This window comes from Rhinolophus sinicus, linkage group LG10, assembly GCF_036562045.2.
Source record: "Rhinolophus sinicus isolate RSC01 linkage group LG10, ASM3656204v1, whole genome shotgun sequence".
Classification (NCBI taxonomy): domain Eukaryota; kingdom Metazoa; phylum Chordata; class Mammalia; order Chiroptera; family Rhinolophidae; genus Rhinolophus; species Rhinolophus sinicus.
In genome coordinates, this window is record NC_133759.1 from 14,956,210 (window position 1) to 14,968,949 (window position 12,740).

General features: G+C 40.7%; 1 protein-coding gene across 3 annotated transcripts in view; it reads right to left on the reverse strand.

Moving 5' to 3' along the window:
* STAC (SH3 and cysteine rich domain) overlaps positions 1-12,740 on the reverse strand; it is a 135,208-nt gene that overhangs the window by 29,421 nt on the left and 93,047 nt on the right. For all 3 annotated transcript variants that reach the window (XM_019727663.2, XM_074312639.1, XM_074312640.1), the window contains exons 7-8: positions 6,578-6,642; positions 4,949-5,037 (exon numbers count right to left, since the gene is read on the reverse strand). In XM_019727663.2, coding sequence (XP_019583222.2) covers positions 4,949-5,037; positions 6,578-6,642 — 154 coding nt within the window. The remainder of the gene's footprint in view (positions 1-4,948; positions 5,038-6,577; positions 6,643-12,740) is intronic.

Sequence of the window (12,740 nt, forward strand, 5' to 3'; positions counted from 1 at the left end):
CTTTCATTTACATTATCATGTTAAATGAAATATTAAATGAAATATCCTCCCTCGGAAGGAGAACACTGAGGCTCCACGAGATCAGTTTGCTCAAATTGGTGCAGCTAGTGAGGATCAGAACTGGAAGGAAGGTCAGGTCTATGTGGCTCCCAGACATTGCTCTTTTCTGTCCTGCTACCTGTTCTTTCCTATTTCTGCCCATGATGGTGGAGAGATAGGGCATTATCATGGGATGTTGGGATGTGAGCTCCTGCAGTTTGGAAAGGTAACGGTGAATGAATTTACAAAGGAAGTTTATTTTGCACTGAAACTGTAGCAAAACAGACTGTGTGGAGCCTTTGTCGTTAGACAGCATTTGGAGACTAATGATAGGACCATAGCACTTCTAAGAGGAGTACTTAGTGCCTTAAGAATAAGGGGGCAGCACCTGGCTTCTCATCTCTGCGCCTCATTCCTCCACCCTCAACTGTGAGTGCTCAGTAAAGAGGTACCATTGCAGGGATTCTTGAAAATTGTCTTAAACCCTTTGTTCTTTATGAATACAACCATGGGCTAATTTGGTCTCCTTTACTATAATTTCTTCTTGACAAATAGTTTCATCATGGGGTGAAGGTGCTTCTCTAGGAAACAGTTCCTGGCTAACCCCTCTGAGCTTGGTTTGCTTCCTCTGTTACAGTTTCCATTATATCGTCATGTACTTGATGTGCCCACTAATTGTAGATGTCAGGCGCAGCATTAGTTCCTTTCATCCCCACAATATTCATTCGTTCATTCATTAAATATCTATTAAGCATCTACTATATTTCAAGAACTGTACTACACAGATATCAAGGTTAGCAATTATGGATTTGTTCTCAGGAAGGTTAACCAAAGAATTCCAGAAATACATATATCTAAGTTGAGAAAAGTGCTTTAAAGGAAAGAAACATGGTGTCATGAAAGAATATAACAGAGAAAACTCAGATTGTGGGTATCAGGAAAGGCTGCATCAAGAAAGCAAAACCTGAGCTGAGATCTAGTGGGTTCATGATAGTCACTGGAATTGTGTGTGTGTGTGTGTGTGTGTGTGTGTTGTGATGATAGTGGTGTTGGGTGGATAGGAGGGTGGGAGAGGGGAGGAGCAGACTGCAGGAAGAAAAATCCTTTGGCAGGTGATAGTGTGGTCCTTCTGGGGAAGGAAAGAAGTTATTGTGGGTGGAGCAGAGACGTGAGTGAGAACACAGAGTAGAGATGTCATCAGGGATGAGACTGTATGGGTCCTGGAGGTCCCTGAAAATATTCTGGTCTTTACACATGGGAACTGGGAGGACACTGGATAGTTTTAAGCAAAGATATATTTGTCATGAGCAGACCTAAAGCAGGCATAATGATTATGTTCTTTTACAAGAGAACAAGCAAAGGCTCAGATGAGCTTCATAGGGGAGGGGTCATACAGCTAGTGAGAGGCCTAACTTGGACTCAAACCCATGTCAAGTGATGCCCACACTTTTTTTCTTAAACATGTAGTGAACCCTTGTTGATATGATCATTCTCTTTCTCTCATTTCTTAAATCTGTAAAGGAAGCATCTACTTCTGGGGGATGAATAGAACTGATTGGAACTAACATTAGTAAGCTCCTACTATGTACCAGATATTGTTATCTTATTTAATCACAGCCAACCTAGAGGGGCAGGCCTTGTATCCCTATTTTCCAGGTAAGAAAAAGGAGGTTCAGAAAGCGAGGTAATGTGCTCCATTGTTAGAAAGTAGAGTAGCTGGCATTTGAATCCATTTTATCTGACTCCATAGTTTAGACAACCCCCAGTACAGTGCACTGTCACCTTAGAGTCCTCTCCACTCAAAATGGATGAGAAGGGAAGAGTGGGAGGCAAGAGTAGGAACACAGAGTCCAGGTAGGGCCTGCTACACCAACCCAGGAAAGAGGTGAAGGTTGGGATGGCTATAGTAGATTTTAGGCAAAGACAACCAGCAGGACTTGAACAATAAATACCATTTGAGCATAAGGCAAAGGGAAGCCTCTGGGGGCTGGCTTGAAGCCTGGGCAGATGGTGACATCATTCACCTTGGGGAGCAGGTTTGTGGAGGGAGAGTGGAGCTGCTGCGTGCCATGCACTCCTAGAGCAGGCAGGTAGGGATGTGTATCTGGAAGTCGATAGAGAGATCTGGACTGCTGGCTGTTGGCAGAAAACCTTTCCTGATTACTAAGCAGGTATGTAACAAATGCTTGCTGAAGCGGTGATTCATCTGCTCTGATCTCTGTTGGTTGGTTTCACCAGTGGGGCCTTCTTTGCCCTCAAGCTCACATTCCTAACAACCCCTGTACTCGCACGTTCTTTGTTCTCTTTCCTGAAGACAATACCCAACAGGCTCCCCTGGATCAGAATGCAGGTGGATAAGAATGGAATTTTGTTAAAAGGGATTTTTTTCTACCTTATGGTTTAAGGAGAAAACAATAATTCACAAAGTCCCAGTTCCTCATTCAAGAAATTTCACCAAATCCCCAAAGCATGGCCTTACACATTCTAAATCAAGTGCCTGGCTTTTAAAATGGGAACCTACAATCTCTTGGCAAAAAAAAAAAAAAAAAAAGTAAGTACAATTTATCACTCCAATCTCGCAGTCTATGCAATGCAGATACTTCACTCCTGGGAACGAACAGTCCTGTGTGCTTTGCAGCAGCCTGTAAATGTTTGATGCGGGCCTGACAACTTGACTTTTAATGGCCTGCAACCGACTAAAATAAGCACAAAAAGTTACGACCGCCACCAGGCAGCTAGACGTCATTCCTCAGTATCCCAATAACATTCTATGTTTAGCTGGAATTTTTTTTTCCATCTGATCACTTCAATATAAAATTCTCATATAAAATGGTGGGACTCACACAATAAGTAATTGTTACAATTTAAATTTGGGACTCCCAAATGACAATCTGAAGAAGGACAAAATATACTATATTTATTGCAAAGTAAATACCGGGGTTGCCAAAAAATTACATACACAATTTGTATTCATCTTTTGTTATCAGTATATCTTGAGTATTACAATTTTAATACAGTTTTTTCCTTTCTTAAAATGTGTGTATATGTTTTTGGCACCCTCTGTATATGGCACCCTTGTCTTCGTCAGTAGATAGGTAATTGTGGACCATCAGCTGAAGGCAGAGCACCACCCCAGTGAATTCTAGGTGGGCTCTCACCTTCAGGGCTTGTTACATCTCTGATCGACTCGGGCTTCACTTGGTAAATGCCTTCTCCTCCTGCACTGATGTCAGACTGTTCAGCTGGCATTTACAATTCCTACCAGTGACTTCAGCATGGCCATTCTTACACAATGATAGAGAAAATTCAGATGTACAAAAGCAGAAATGGAAGGAGCTGTGGTGTAGACTCTGAACCCTGCTCTGGAAAGGCCCAAGAGTTACTTGGAAGCAGACCCTAGAGGAATACTGAAACCCAGCTGACCTTGGGTGTGAGCCAGGCGGAGGTACCCGACTCTGGCAGGATGCACACATCTGCCATAGAGGCTGCAGCATGAGGGGCAGTGAGCTGCTGAAGTTGACCCAATGGCTTTGGAACCAGGAAAAGAGGGTCTAACTGGAACTTTTTTGGTAGCTCTCTCTTTTTAAGGGGTTTTGGGGAAAGTGGAAGAGGAGAGGCAGATTTCACTGAGGTGGGGAACCATATCCTAGCAAGTGCGTGAGGGGCCATGCCTGGGAAATATCACAAGCCTGAGGATGTGGAGAAGCCCAGGTAGCCCCAGGGTGGAGACACAAGTCCTTCCGGAAATGATCTGAAGGGATTGACTGGTGACTGGTAACTCGGCCTGCATGGCACTCAGACAAGTGGAGTCCACCCCCAGATAGAGGGTATTTCACTAATGCTCTGACATTTCAGTAGTTTTCAGTGCTAATTTATCTTTCCACTCTCATCATATTTGGAAAGAACAAATCTCCAAAGGCCCATTTGACTGGAAAAGCAGCCCCTTCTATCCTGTGCTTGGACTGGAAAATACCAATGCCTTCTCCTTGGATTGCCTATGTTTTGGGGTGATGAATCAAAGAAAGGAGTAAAGCCTTTTCTTCGAGATAGGCCAGTAAACACCACATTATAAAAATTGTAACAACTACCGGTTACTGACTGTTTATGATGGCCAGGCACTGTGCTGTAGGCTTTATGAACATTATTCATTTCATCCTCACAAATACCCGAGAGGGGAGAGGTCATTATTATTCTTTCATGCATAAGGAAATCAGTGTATTGAGATATTTCTAAATTGCTTAAGATCACATAGGTGTGAATGCAGGATTGACTCCAGCTTAACTACCCTTGAAACATGAGGAACCTACACTGTGGTCAACAGAAAGGTTCAGATTTCCTAAGGATCCCAAAGCTCACCTAAGCCTCCTCCCCTGTCACTTACCATCAGTGGGATGGGTCCTACCTCAGGGTGTGAGCCAGGGGGAGGTACCGGTCTCCAGCAGGAGAAGCAAACAGTTTTAGTTTGAGTCTTCAATCAATGTTAATTTGGGCATTAAATACATTTTTTTGATTTTCTATTAGACACCCCAGGGTGCCAAGTGCATTTGATGCTCAACTTGCATGAAAACTCCCATTAGAAGTTCTGTAGACGATGTGCTGAAACAGTGCTTCTTAAAGCACGGCCCCAGACCAGCAGCATCGGAACCACCTGTAGACCAGTTAGAAATGCAAATTCTCAAGCCCCACCCCAGATCTGCTGAATCAGAAACTCCAGGGATTGGTTCCAGCAATGTAGGTGTTAACCAGCCCTGCAGGTGATTGGATGCACACTGAAGCCCGAGAATCACGGCTCTAAAGCATGAGGAGGTAGCACAAATTGAATTATTTTCCTTTCACATGGAAACACATTGACTTAAAATATTTCTTTCTTTCATTCATTCTTTTGTTTTTCTTTAAAACATGTTTTTACCTCATTTCCAAATCTTCATTCTCCTGTGGTACAAATTTATACAAGGCAACGTAGGTGTTCATCTGTAATGGGTCTTTGGAAAGAAGTCCCTGAAAGAGAAAATAAAAGAAAAATGAGAGAAGGAAGGAAGAAGAAATGGAGAGAAGCAAGGGGAGAAAAAAAGGAAATGGAGAATTAAAGCAATATAATCCAGTGTATGGTTCTTAAGTGTTAAAATAGCTAACGATTATTAAACACTGTGTTTCAACCATAGGTTTATTTTTAATTTCTTAGCTGAGTTTGATTTCATTGCAAACCATTGGAAAACAATCATGTGGAAGCCTTTGTCAGAAATACTATAGTTTTCTTCAAGTAACTTTTTGTTTTGATATAGTTGTTCATGAAAGGTTACATGGGGTTGGCCCCAGGAATGAGAATATTCTCTCTATGCACAGAGTGGCATGTGAGTTGAAGTAAACAACTTCCTAAAATTGACTTCTCATTAGTTAGCCTAAAATTTGGTATCTAGCATATCACAGGGAACCAGGTATATTCATTTGGCAATCAGTTCATTCACGTTGTGGAAAAAACATAGATTTTGGCATCATGCTTATTTAGTTTATATCATGGAATCATCATCTAACTGAAACCTTGCAATAATTTTAATAAAAGTTACCATTTTCGATAGCAGTCTGTTACTTGTATTAGCATACTCAAACCTCACAATTGCCCCATGAGGTAGATTCTATTGTCCCTAATTTGTAGACTATACAAAAGTCTTACAAGTATCATAGAAATACTAGCTATTATTGTGAACCAAATACATGTAGCTATATAAATGTCTATACTTTATAATACGTGCAGTAAATGAAAAATTATGTAACACATAACAAAATTATGTAATATTACATATCATATAAATTATATATTATATATTCCGTACATTTGTATAATATGTAATATATGTATATATACATAATATACAATTATATGCATATATATTATATGATATATAATTGTATAATATATTTAAATGCATAATGATAATAAATATATACATGTATATATATGTTTTATATGTATGTATATATAAAACATAAACAAAAGTTGCACAGGGCTATATCTTTTTTATCTATGATTCACTCTGCTATCCAAAGCTCAAGTACCTTATGCTATATATTTTTATTCTGTTCTACTCTACTCTACTCTATTCTATTCTATTCTGTTCTGTTCTGTTCTGTTCTGTTCTGTTCTGTTCTGTTCTGTTCTGTTCTATTCTTATATTTAAATGAACATAAAATATATAACTATATACTTATATACTATAAAATAAGTGTAACAGATTATGGAATTATATAATTTACACACGATAGAGTATATAACAACTTCTATGGAACTAATATAATGGAAACAAAAAGTGTACAATACAATACTTATCTTTTTCACCTTTGATATATCTTTTACATTTGATATTCCTATTTTACTGCATGTTATCTATTCTATGGCAAATTATGCTACATGGCTGTATTGTATGCTCTAAAAATGCTGGCCTGGGACCCACTGCATCGATACCATGACCCACGTGGGTGGTGACCGGCAGTCTGATCTAAGGACCCTGTCTGGTTTGCCTTGTGTGACATCCATAAATACCTGGTCGTTTATGTTCTTTGCTTGGTCTCTGAAGTCGTCAGTACCATTTTCTGGATACGTAAACACTGAAGGAGACAAGAGAAAGTGGGAGCTTTATGAATCCAGTCACTGTATTTTGTAAACATGCCTGAAAAATGTGGCTTTATTTATTCCCTGTCCTGTAACTTCTACTTCACTTCTCACTGCCTTTCTTGTCCTCAGTGACCCAGCTGTCATGTCGCTTTCCACGTCATCCCTGCCTCCCCATGCAGTATTCTGCACCACCGTCTCTGCCCGCACACACCCTCCACATGCCTCCATCTAGCACACATCCTCTTGAATGCTTGGCAATTGTGTGTTCACAACTTGGTCTCCTTTGGCAGAGCTCTTCTCGTGAGCAGAAACCACGTCATTCATCTTTGTTAAATGTATTGAGTGCTTTGTTAATTGGATGGAAGGGGAGGTATGGCCCAATTTAATTGTATTTGAATTACCTTTTCTAAATATCAGATTCTTTTATCTATTTTCAGTATGTTATTCTAGTTTCTTAATGATATCTATATTCTAGTTTGCAGATTAGAGCTTTAGTTTTAAACTTCAAAATAGTTCCTTGATCTCGTATTATCAATGCATTGAGGCTGTTATTTGGAATAAAAAACAAAATCGTGTTTCTGATTTAGTGTTCTTGGGATGTATAATTCTCTTCCTTTTGCATTTAAGTAGCCACTCTGTAGCTTTTGATAAAGAACACGGCTTCTCAAAATGGGCAGGAGTTTTCACTGTCCACACACAGCTGTGGGAGGTCCCTGATGGGTATGAGAGCTCTGCCTTAGCTACTTCCATTAACCAAGTCTGCCCCAGTGACCAACATCGTAACCTTATTCTCATCGGGTGTATCCTCCTTAAACACAAATGTGGCAAATGCATCCAAGTTTATACAATACAGTTATGCTTTCTAAACTAACCTACCAGTTAGATGACTTGATATTTACAAATGACACATTGCAGCTTTATTCTCCCCTTTGGTCTCCCTTGAGATTATCAAGGAAATATCAGTTGAGGAAGAGGAACTTACCACAGAAAGCTCTATAACCTATTTCAGTTAGTACATTGACAATCTTCCCTTGTCCTTAAAATGGACTCAATACCTGTGATGTAGAAAACACACTTCAAAACAAGAGCCCTTGTAAATGTACCAATGTTAGTACATATCTATTCTCCACAGTTAATAGTTCCAGAGCTGTGGACGCAATTCCATTATCCCTAGGAAGTCAGTAAGCAGTCATTGGAGGAGCTCTGGTTTGCAAGCAAGTGGAAAATGCAAATCTGATCCCATGGACCTTTTCTGCCTCAATATTTGGCCACTCAACTTAAGAGTTTAAAACGAGCAAGGCCAGCAAAACTTTTCTCTGGTGTTATGTGATTACTTGAAATCCTGGTGTAAATACTTGATTCCTTAGTTATAAAACTCTATACTTCTAAAAGAACATTGACTATTTCAGTGAAAACACACAAAGAGAATCTTCCTGGAAAATTCTTGATTGGAGCTAAAAAGGGGGATGACAGAAGATGCATATGCAATGATTAGTGTGGACTGGTTTTACAATTTTGTAATTTCACATTATTTTAGCTTTTTGTTGAATATCCATTAGGCACCTGGTTCGAACTGTGTATCATTTTTGTGAACTCCACTAAAAATTATTTAAAGTGACCCCAAATGTGTTTTCAGCTATATGATTGCAAGCAGAAATGGAACAGTGCAAAAATGATTTTTAAAACCCATTCCTTCCAGAATCAAGTCTAAGACACTGATTTGAGGGAAAAGGAATAAAGAAAGGTAACTATTTTACTAAAATTATATCATGCACACCTTTTATGTTTGGTGCTTTAAATGCATTTTATTAAAAATAACTTGGTTGTTGATTTCATCCAAGACAAGTATTCAAAGAATATGCCCTTTACGTAGACATATTTTCTAATGTCACAGATGCAAAAAGAAGCTTTAGTTTTGGCCACAACCCTATAGGACTTTCCTCTGCTCCTTTTTCATATTCTGTCTGTCTTTTTTGCTCTGCAGTCCTGCCAGGCCCATGTCCACCATTGTTTTCTAATGAGATGATTATTTGGTTTTTCTTCTTTAGCCAGTTATATTACTGGCTTACCTGACATCGATGCTAATTTGTATCCCTGGAACAAGTCCAATTTGGTAATTAACTTTTAAAAATACATTATTGGATTCAGCTTACTAAGATTTTGTTTGAGATTTCTGCGTCTATTTTCCAGAGGAAGAGTGGCCATTGATTTTTCTTTCTCATGCCATCTTTGTTTGGTTTTGAGGTTAGCATTGTACCGGCCTCAGAAACTAACGGAATGCTGCTGCCCTTCCTCCTTGCCACTCTTTGTTGTCCTGAAAAAGCTTATATCATGTGGAAATATTTTATTCCTGAAATGTTTGGTAGAATTTACTTATAAAGTTGTCTGGGCCTGGTATTTTCATTGTGCAAAAATTTAAAATATTGATTCAGTTTCTATTATGATTAGAAGCAAATTCAAGTTCTCTACTACTTCTTGAGTCAGATTTTGGTCATTGATATTTTTTCTTGGTACTGAAGATGTTAAGTGTGTGTTGCAGAAACACACCGTAAATATTTGCATCTGTAATGTGGGAATTGTCCACTGGAGGGGGACCAGAACCAGGGGCATCTGCCAAAAGAGCCATTAAAACGTTTGCTTCCTTTTTTTGGTGACAACTCAAAATTTGAAATTTAGAAGCAGTGCATGCTAAAGGCAGGGACAAGTTTTCCAGATCTGAGCTTGTCATTTTTCCTTCTGGGCACAATTTCTTTGCTTTAGTGCAACGTAAGGTACTATTGGGCTCCGTAACATCCTCAAGTGGATGTGATTAACCCTGTCCATTTTTGAAGAATATTTCTAGGAATCTGTCTTGCTTACGTTTCACTCCCTCTGCCTCTCTTCCAGGAAAGTTATGATCATATACAGTCAGACTGAAATGCAATTATTGAAGTTAGCCAGTGACATCATTATTTGGCATTTCGAGCTGAAATAGGCAGCCTCGTTGTTCCTTCTCCCTTTGCTCATGATCTTGCTTCTGGTGAAGTTTCTGGCATTTAAACCAAAGTTGAAAACCGATAACTCTCCCCATCCGTATTTTTGATGCTTCCAGGAACAGTGTTGAAAACACCCAGAAACACTCAGAGCTGCCTAAGATTTTCTATAAAAGAGATAAAAGAGACTACACTCTTAGCAGTAAAAAAATGAACATGAATTGTACTCTCTTCTAAGGTGGCTTTGGAAATGTTCCTCAAAGATTTGATGTGACACCTGGCTGGCAGAAATAATACCTGTGTGCACCGTGTATTTGTTAGAGCATAAATGAAACATTGGCTTGGCAATGGGGTGCATGGTGAACACTGATGCTTATTTAGCAAGGAGAATCAGGGGGAAGCCCAAGCGCTGCTTCTGAAAAGCCAGCACCCTCCTTGCCAGGGCAGTGAGAAGACTAGTGGGAGCTGGGACCCCAAAAGCAGAATGTTTTCTCTGGGTTGTTTCTTAAACCGCATGGACCATGGATGAAATCCAATCAAAGGAAAGTGTTTTGAAGCAAACTGCTGCATAATTAATCCCTCTAGCTTCCAAGGGTGCGTTATAAAGAAAGCTACTCCTGATCAAAGGAATAGCTAATAGAGCTCCAAAGATTTTTAGAGCTTTATTGCTTGCTAAGTTCTTTTAACAGATTTCTTTGAATGAGGCTGTGAAAATGTCCCTTAACATAAAAGAGATGGCAAATAATCAGCTTTGGGGCTGATTGTATTACTCCATGCCTCAGTTTCCTTATCTATACAGTATGTGGGGTGTGTGTGTGTGTGTTGTGTGTGTGTGTGCGTGCGTGCTGGGGGGAGGGGTGGACTCTGTGACTTGTAATCCTGCTTCTCGAACTTAGTAAAATTCATATCACAGATTCATGTGACAGATTCATAAGCAAATTCTGATTCTGCAGTTGTTCCCGGATGGCATGAGAGTCTGCATTTCTAACAGGCTCTTCAAGCGGTGTCCGGGCTGCTGGTCGATGAGCCAGCCACACTTGGACTAGTGAGTCTCTAGGTTGCATCTGACACTTGATGACCTTATGATGATTTCATTAACAGCAAATATACTTCAGATTGATGATTCCTAAATATAGCTCTTCACATTATAAAATCCTATGAAGATCACTTTGAGTGAAGAAACCCCCAGGGCAAATAGAGACCTTAACTACTAAAGGAATGGGAGAGCAATTACATCCATAAAGCTGGACCAGGATGGCTGAGGCAGCTGAGGTAAGAGGAGGGCCCAGGCTGGGCATGATTTTGAAGAGCTGGAGATAAGATCTGCTGACAGATTAGATATGAGAAGGGGTTGTCGAGGCTGATGCCAGAAGTTTGGCCTGATCAACTAGTAGAATGGAGTTCCTACTTACTGAGCAGGGGCAACTATGGAAGAGCTGGTTTTTGGTGGGTGAGTGAAGGAATCCAGAGTCCAGTGTTAACTTGAAGATGCCTATTCCATATTCAGATGTCATATCCACTAGGCTATAGGTGTCTGGGGCCAGAAAAGAAGCTTGGTGCTGGAAGTGGAGTTTCAGAGTCATCTGAATGGTATTTACATTCATTATCTCATTTAAAGATCACAACACCCCATGGGGTCAGTGTTATTTTAGAGATGAGGTGATTGAGGCAGAGAAAAGCTAGGTCACTGCTTCACAGCCAAGCAGGGGCCAAGGACCAAATATGCCCAGCACAGTTAGGGAAGAGGAGGGCATCACACTGGTGAAAAGCGTCAGGTAAGGTGCAGGTAAAGTCAGACTCAGGGCACAGAGCAGTTGAGCAGACCTGAAGCATTAAAATGCAGGTATGTCTGCTTTATATACCAGTCTCTGGTGAGTTGGTCCTTCAGATGCTCAAGAACTCCAGGGTTGCTGACCAAAGTCAGTTGTTGGACCTTCAATGCTGGACAGACTTGGGCTGGGACGGTCCTGCCATGTTACTGCCCACTGAGGGAGTCCCCTGGCAGCTGGCACTCTTTAATTTGTCTGTCTCATGGCACTGCTAAGTGCTCAGTGAATGTTTGCATCGATCTAAAAGGACAGTTTTCCCCATGTGATGCCAAAGAATCCTCACCCTTGCAGCGTGCTTTAGGAGATGTCATGGGCTTGGCAAAGGGGGCCATGGTGAACACTGACGCTTAATTAGCAAGGCGAGTTGTGGGGGAAGGCAAACACGTGCTGCCTTGGGACTCAGAGGCACAGTCCTAACAAGAGAAGGGACATACCGGTACATGGATTCCTAGAACTCAAGAAGTGGGAGTGATACCTCGTAAGATTGCTGCTGACAAAGCAGCTATGGGATATTGAATGCAGAACTTCTGCTTCCAGTCTGGAAAAGGCCGGGCAACTAGGCAATTGGAAAACCTACCCAGGATGGCACGTCCCCACGCTTCACATCTGGGATGCAAGTCAGGAGGGATGGCTTCTCCCTCCATGATGCACTCAGCCTGAATAAATGACGTACGTCAGGACGTGCAACCTTGCTGGATTAGGAGTGACCTGAGGACACACTTTGTGACCTATGTACCTTTGCTGGTGATAGTGTTTTGTAAATATGTTTTGATAAAGAGTGGAGATGAAGCTGCTGTTTGCGTCAGAGAGGCTCGGTGAGACGCATCCATAAGGTGCTGGTTATGTTTCCTTAAGCTCTGGTTTCAGAGGCCGTTCATTGTTAATGTTAGCAAGCAACAGGATGCAGTTAGCATTTAATCAATATTTTAGAAATTACTGTAACATGAGTTTAAGCTATTAGGAAATTAAATAATAATAAAGAATGTTTGGCTCGATTGCACATATCAGAGTCTTAGTTATCTCTTCAGGGAAGGAGTCAGGGGTGAGGCACCACCACCCACCTGGTTTGAGGTACTTCAGGTGCAGCATGGAGTAGCTTCTCTGTGGCAGTTTGCTAATCTCATGTAAGTCAGTGGGGGAAGTGACACATTCACAAGAAGGTCTAAAAGTGACTCTTAAACCTCAGTATCACTAAGTCCATTCAGGAGACAGAACTCAGGGACCGTTATCGTCAAATCACTGAAATCCACTAGTAATTCTGCCCGGTTTCTCTCCAGAATGTTGAGCATT